Here is a 6,871-nt window from a genome sequence, read left to right on the forward strand (position 1 = left end):
GAGCGCAACCAGCAGCGCGGCTCAGAAAACCATTTACCGAGTATTTGCAGGCCTTTGCCGGGTATTCCTAGCACTCGTCCAGTGGATTCCAGTAGTGAGCCAAATCCACAATCTTATCCGTGAAATCGAGATCTCGAACAGAAATCAAGCTGTACATGCCCAATTGAATATGCATCTGATACAATACTATCCTCTAGCACTGCGGTCTCGATGTACCATGCGTATATATTGTATCCCGCTTGATCGATGCAGCATATCTATGTACTATATCTTATGTGATCCTCTATGACTGCTGGCCGGCTGAACCACCGACATGACACATGACACCACGCACGCACCGATGCAGCAACAATGTTAGAGAATGATCAATGGAGCAGAGTAATTTTGTGTGTGTGTGAATAAAGAAGCAGAGTAATTGAGCAGCTAGCACATGCACACCACGCAGCTAGCTTACAAGTTGAGATGCGTGGCCAGCTCGCTCCAGCCAGATCTCCTATAAATAGTGGCGATGCCAAGGTGTTGCTTCATCTCATCTCATCTCATCTCAGCGTCATTCATTTCAATCACCGTGTGTGTGTGAAAGAACTGAACATGGCCATGAGAGGCAACAATGTCAAGACCTTGGCGTTGATGCTCGTAGTTGTGGGTCTTGTGGCACTCCAGCAAACCCAGCAAGTACAAGCATCCCACTGTTGTTGCCATCTAGACTCCGTCCCTACCTACTTTAAGTGCCGCGAGAAATCTGATAGCACCGTCTCAGAGTGCTGCGGTTCTTCTGATGGCTATATATCAGACGCCGCTGGATTTGAATGCAAGTCCGGTTTTATAGATATAGAGACAGCACTGCAAGGTATGTGAAATGACCGACCCTTCTTTTCGTGGTACTTTCTTCGTCCGAAAATACTTGTCATCAAAATGGATAAAAAATGATGTACCTAGAACTAAAATACATCTATATACATTCCCTTTTATTCATTTTGATGACAAGTATTTCCGGGCAAAGGGAGTACATATTAATTCGGTTTTGCATTCACCGTTGCTTGCAACTCTATATCTGTCTACTATATTGTGGATGGTAGGAAGAAGAGATGGATGGATGGAACCTGTTTTTAATTACTAGCTAGCTTGTGAGCTCCATTTGGATATATATTATGCAAGAGATGGATCGACATATATTTAATTTTTGCTTGCTTACATTTACCTGCATATACGCTGCTGTGCTGCCTACCGGGAATCAGCCGTCAACTACTGCAAGCTGGGGTGCAAGGCTTCCTTGTGCAACAAAGTAACTCCATCTGGTAAGGTTCTCGAGATCTTGGTTGCCACTTGGTTTATCACTAACACCAACCCCCACCATCACGTGCGCATGCTGCTACAAATCTCTATGCAATAACCCAGCAATATACAAGCAAAATGCATGGATCAGTCCCCCAGAAGTCTCATAGTACTAGTAGAAGTCCCACCTGTATAACTCATTGCTCGCATGTATGATGTATCACCTAATTAATATATATTTTTCATACCGATGTAGGGAAAGATGCCATGGAACGCTGCACTAGTGGATGCCACGATCTGTGCACCAAGAACAATGCCGAAATTGCGCAAGTCGTCACAGCTTAACTAGTTATGCCAACGAGCTGCATCTGACAAGCCCGCCAAGGAGTGTTTGTGTTGCCTTCAATAATTGGTGCCAAATCCAATAAGGATCATGAGCTGTATGATATGCATCTTCCTGCAAGGATGTATAGTGCTCGATCGTCATTTCTTGTTAAATGTTTTATGTTGTATCCTTGGCAAATGGCATGATGACGCCATGCTTTTAGTGAAATCTTGTTTAGTTTGCAAATTATTATGGTGCTTTGTTCTAGCGAGTCATCTTGCTATTTGTTCTTCCTTTTCATAGGGGTAAGCAATGTTGTGGTTGGCAAGGGGTCTTTTGAGGTTAATCAAAGCATGGGCAGTCAATTAGTGTTTCAGCCATCGTCCATGTGTAGGGATGAAAATGGAGTGGAAGTTTCTGCTTTTCCGGAGAAAAAATGGAAATGGAGAGGAAATATAAAAACAGAAACAACAATTTGCAAATCGGAAATGGAAATGGATTTTTTTATGCGGAAACGAAAACAAAAACGGAAATTATGTTTTCCGGTGGAACACACGTGGAAACGGAACTTTCCGTTTCCGTTAATATGGAATTTTCGTTTCTACTATAGGCCGTGGCTGCTTTGTAGCCTAACTACCAAACAACACACAATGATACAATGAGTAGAATGAGCAAAATGTATCATTTGAGTACCAGCTTTTACTACCACACACATACTCAACTAGACCCCATATGGAATTGTCATGTACTACTACAGTACTACCTTATGTTACAAACACAACCATATTATTTTGTAGCCATGTTAACAATTCCATCAATTTGTTTGTTTTTTGTCTGTATTTTTCTATGATCCAAAGGGGTTTTAAGTTCCGGTCAACACACCGTTTTCTTTCCTGGTCCGCTCTATATTCGCTTCGTGTTAGTTTCTGGTAGTATCTGTTTCCGTATTCGTTTTCGGGGTTTCTGTATTTGTTTCCGATTCTGCAGAAAAATATGAAAACAAATATGGTAGCACTCAGTTCCTTCCGCTTCCACGTTGTTTCCATCCCTATGCATGTGTCAATAAGATACGTGCAAAGCTTTTGCCTCAACTTTCACAGTAAACTTCGTAAACTCTCGTCCACTTCCCCAGTGGTGGAACTAGCACTTTATCGAAGCTCGGGCACTTCACATGCTTCATTACCTCACTTGTCTACCGAGAACGTGTAAACAAAATCAGTAATGTTTTCATAGATCCTAGATGTACAAAACATGAGATATGACAACAAATAACTCACGAAATTATGTGAAATTTTGTAAATCTCGTCTTTGGAGACTACCAACTGCGGAAAATATTAGCCATACTACCAAACTTTTCAAAAACCAAATTTCGATCGTAGAATTGTAGATCATGTAATTATGCCTTAAAACATAAACACATTTTCCGATGAAACAACTATAAACATATTATTTATGAAAAAATATAAACATAATTGAGACCTATTTGGAAAAAATGTGTTTTAAAAATGGTCATTTTGTATTAAACAATTATCATGTATTTGAAAAAAAATATTCATCATGTTTTAAAAATGTTATCACGTATAGAAAACTGTTCAACACTTTTTCAGTATGTGAATAATATATTTGTATGAAATACCTGTTTATTGTGGTAATAGAATAAAAGTTTGAATACTTGAATATTAAATTTGTATGCACTAACTTTTCTACAATATGTGATGAACTTTACTGAAATAAGCATTCATTTTATAATGTGTGGTGGACTTTGTTGAAATATGAGATGACCATCTTTTAAGTATTCGATGAATATTTTTAAAACACATGATGAACTTATTTTTCAAATAAGTGGTTATTTAAAAGATGCTATATGCTCAACCTATTTTTTAAAATATGTGACGTGATGAATTTTTTCCCGATGATTTGTTTCCAAATATATGATGATGAAAATTGTATATATGTACGAATGTTTTTTTTTGTTTCCACAATAATACTTTCCCTTACTTGTTAACCTTTTATTTTTTTGTAAATATTTGAAATATTTTTTTCGAAAATAAAGAAGTTTCAAAAACTTATATGAGCCCACACCAGCCAGGGCGATTGGCTTGCTATTGAGCGCACTAAGCGCTGAATAGGAGCACCCAAGCTTGCACACAAGAGAAAATACCAACCGAGAAAGAAAACCTTGAATGGAACTCATAAGCAGGAGCATCCCCCTACTATTTCTCAATCCTTTGACAATAGAACAGGGATTGTGCGGCCAAATCTATGATCTTATCAATGAAGTCGAGATCTCAAAGTGTGTGGCTGAAAGAAATTAGAGCAAGGCTGCGATCTCAACAACAAGGAGACACGATGCACCTTGCTATAAACAGCACCCGGGGATGACTGGCTCGGTTCAACCTGTACATACGTAATTGAATACATATCTTATGTAATCCTCTAGCACCGCTATCGATCGCGATCCGTCATCGATCGGTGAGCGTTTACTATCATATATTATATCCAGCTCGATCAGGGCACAGCATATATATCCAGCTCGATCAGAGCGTCGTCGATCTGTAGCTAGCATTGCTGGCCGGCCCAAGCTCCACCACGTACGTACACATGCAGCAACCTACCTGCACCTACTTAGGACATCTACAATGACAACCCATAAAAAACCTCTCGCATCCATTCGTGAACAGAAATCAATCCGCGAACACAGATGCAGGAGGTCAATATCCAACGCTAACCGCATTATGTCCCTCAGCAAATTCAAATTCAAATCTATGGTGGTCCACATGACATGCCGGAACACATCCATACCAGATCGCATCTCCTATCACAACCAAAAGAAGGCAACTATACTTAGTTTTTATATGTCCGAATCCAAAAGAACATTAATCCGTGCATTACTGCTCTGCCGGATACGCTATTGAATTCATATCTTATGTAATCCTCTAGCACCACTATCGATCACGATCTGTCGTCGATTGGTGAGCGTTTACTATGCATATATTATACTCCCTTCGTTCCAAAATATAGTACGTCCTCGGTTCCGGCGCTTAAACTTTGATTATAAATTTAATCAACGAGATTGGCTGCGGCGGAAGCAAAATTTATACCAGCGAATTCGTATTCAAAAGACCTTTTCAATTATATGATTTTTGTTTCCGCCGTAATCGGTCTTGTTGGTTAAATTTTTGGTCAAAGTTAAACCTTAAAAAGCGCGGGCACACTATATTTTGAAACGGAGGGAGAATCTAGCTCGATCAGCGCACAACACATACATATCTTATGCAATCCTGTAGCTAGCATTGCTGGCCGGCCCAAGCTCCACCACGTACGTACACATGCAGCAACCTGCCTGCACCTACTCAATGAACAAAGGCACGCACAGCAAGCAGCTTACAAGTTGACATGCACGGCTAGCTCGCTGCGTCCATCTCCTATAAATAGTGGCGAGGTGCAGCTGTGGGATTCATCATCATCTCACCAGTGTCATTTCCACCCCTTGAAGTCACTTTGCGTGAGATAACCAGCTGAGAACATGGTGATGAGAGGCGGCAACAGCAGCGTCAAGACCATGGCAGTGATGCTTGCAGTTGTGGGTCTTGTGGCCCTGCAGCAAACACAGCGAGTGCAAGCTAGCGTGTGTTGCTGTTTAGACCTGGCGGTCCCTGTGTACTATACATGCCGCGGCTCTTCTGGTACCATGTTGCAGTGTTGCCCTACGTGTGGTGGCTATGTATCAGTCGGTGGATGCAGGCCCCCTTATGTCCCCATATGTATGTATACCGGCCATCCTTTCTGTCATATTAATTATGTTTCGCATAAACTTTTTCTTGCAAGTCCTGTTCGAATGCTCGTGTAATATATGTTTCATTTTCGTTTGCTTACATGCGTATATATTCGCAGCTGGCTACCACACAACAGCCGTCAACTACTGCAAGCTGGGGTGCACGGCTTCCGTGTGCAACACATTAACTTCATCTGGTAAGATTATCTATATGTCATCACAACCTATTGTAACATCATAAAAAACTTGTTCTATTCTTTTTTTAATTAGAACAAACATAAACTAATTGGGTAGAAAAGGAGCAGAAAAAGATCTATGGATTAGACTCCCTTTCTTTCTAGGGTTTGTATTAAAAATGCAACACCCTGTTCTGACCATATTGCACTATGTATCATCATTTGATAAACCGAGAAATGCTTCTTCTCTCTGATTCAAGTAGGTCACTAACACCTACTCCAAGCATCAAATCACTACTAGTACAGTCTAAAGGAAATTACACGTTCCAGTACACAAACGAGTGTCCGTCGCATAGTAGTAAATTGCACCTAAACAATTCCTTAATTAGTCGTATACATCACCTAATTAATTTTAGTCTGCATCACCTAATTAATTGAATTTTCTCCAGCAGTTGTTGGAAGTGGCAACGAAGGAAATGATGACATGGAACGTTGTACCAGTGGATGCCATGATCTATGCACCAAGAGCAACACTGACATTGCAAAAGTCCATAATGCTTAACTAGTTAAGCATTGGAACTAGATGTCAAAACCCGGCCAAGGAGTGATTATGTTGTCTTCAATAATTGGGTGTCACATCCAATATCAGTAGGATGTCAAATGTTACTTGTGTTACAATTTTACTATTTCCAATAAGTTTAATGAGATGTTCAATGCATCTTCCTATGAGGATTATGTTGCTCATCATCTCATGTCAATGCTTATGTTATGTCCTTCGCTTATAACATGATGACTTCATGCTCTTAATGAAATGTAGCTTTTTGCAAATTATTACGGTGTTTCATTCTAGCCACCTAGCTACTTTCTGGCAGGGAAAATCATGCAATCGATGCAACATACTAACCAACACATGCGACGGAGCAACATGGTAGCATGAATGCAACATTTGGGGTAGTGACCTAGAGTTGCATTAAGTGCACCTTGTCATAGTTGTCTCTGTAGAACAACACGTATGAGTTTACAACACGTCAAAAAATGTATGCAACCTAAAAACTCCAGAAAAGTAACCTTCCACAAAAACAAAATATGCGTGGTGACCTGATGGTCCAAGGCTCGGGAATTACGAATTCAGCTCATCACCAAATAGGAGCTGGATCGCATGACCCCCGCCCGACACTCCTGCGCACACACATGTGCGCGTCTTCCCTAGTCATGGCAAGCGTGAAAAAACCTTCGTTTGGAGTTCTTTCTCGAGAAACATTGTGAGCTCGTTTCCTAAGTTAAAGATGCTTGTTGCCAGTTTCACGAATCACTAGATAA

The 6,871-nt window shown here is 40.5% G+C and overlaps 2 protein-coding genes across 3 annotated transcripts; both read left to right on the plus strand.

The window, feature by feature from the left end:
• Positions 1 to 451: 451 nt before the first annotated feature.
• LOC123185703 (probable thionin-2.3) lies at positions 452 to 1,976 on the plus strand. Its single transcript, XM_044597541.1, has 3 exons — positions 452 to 850; positions 1,239 to 1,298; positions 1,532 to 1,976. Exons 1-3 carry the CDS (start codon positions 463 to 465, stop codon positions 1,618 to 1,620), a joined length of 537 nt encoding a protein of 178 aa, XP_044453476.1. The 5' UTR covers positions 452 to 462; the 3' UTR covers positions 1,621 to 1,976.
• A 3,076-nt stretch (positions 1,977 to 5,052) lies between these two features.
• On the plus strand, positions 5,053 to 6,362 carry LOC123069112 (thionin-like). 2 transcript variants are annotated; one of them, XM_044491904.1, is made up of 3 exons: positions 5,053 to 5,364; positions 5,495 to 5,572; positions 6,001 to 6,362. In XM_044491904.1, the coding sequence occupies exons 1-3, from the start codon at positions 5,127 to 5,129 to the stop codon at positions 6,111 to 6,113; spliced, it is 429 nt and encodes a 142-aa protein (XP_044347839.1). In that variant the 5' UTR covers positions 5,053 to 5,126; the 3' UTR covers positions 6,114 to 6,362. The 2 variants fall into 2 exon arrangements, with proteins under 2 accessions (XP_044347839.1, XP_044347899.1); XM_044491964.1 differs by having other exon boundaries at positions 6,004 to 6,360.
• The last annotated feature ends 509 nt before the right edge of the window (positions 6,363 to 6,871 follow it).

This window comes from Triticum aestivum, chromosome 1A, assembly GCF_018294505.1.
Source record: "Triticum aestivum cultivar Chinese Spring chromosome 1A, IWGSC CS RefSeq v2.1, whole genome shotgun sequence".
Classification (NCBI taxonomy): domain Eukaryota; kingdom Viridiplantae; phylum Streptophyta; class Magnoliopsida; order Poales; family Poaceae; genus Triticum; species Triticum aestivum.

Bases quoted from the DNA above. Each gene is read 5' to 3' on its own strand.
- LOC123185703 (XM_044597541.1), top strand. From the start codon at position 463: ATGCGTGGCCAGCTCGCTCCAGCCAGATCTCCTATAAATAGTGGCGAT. The intron at 851-1,238 runs GTATGTGAAATG...ACCGGGAATCAG, and splicing joins TATAGAGACAGCACTGCAAG to CCGTCAACTACTGCAAGCTG. The intron at 1,299-1,531 runs GTAAGGTTCTCG...ATACCGATGTAG, and splicing joins CAACAAAGTAACTCCATCTG to GGAAAGATGCCATGGAACGC.
- LOC123069112 (XM_044491904.1), top strand. From the start codon at position 5,127: ATGGTGATGAGAGGCGGCAACAGCAGCGTCAAGACCATGGCAGTGATG. The intron at 5,365-5,494 runs GTATGTATACCG...ATATATTCGCAG, and splicing joins GCCCCCTTATGTCCCCATAT to CTGGCTACCACACAACAGCC. The intron at 5,573-6,000 runs GTAAGATTATCT...AATTTTCTCCAG, and splicing joins CAACACATTAACTTCATCTG to CAGTTGTTGGAAGTGGCAAC.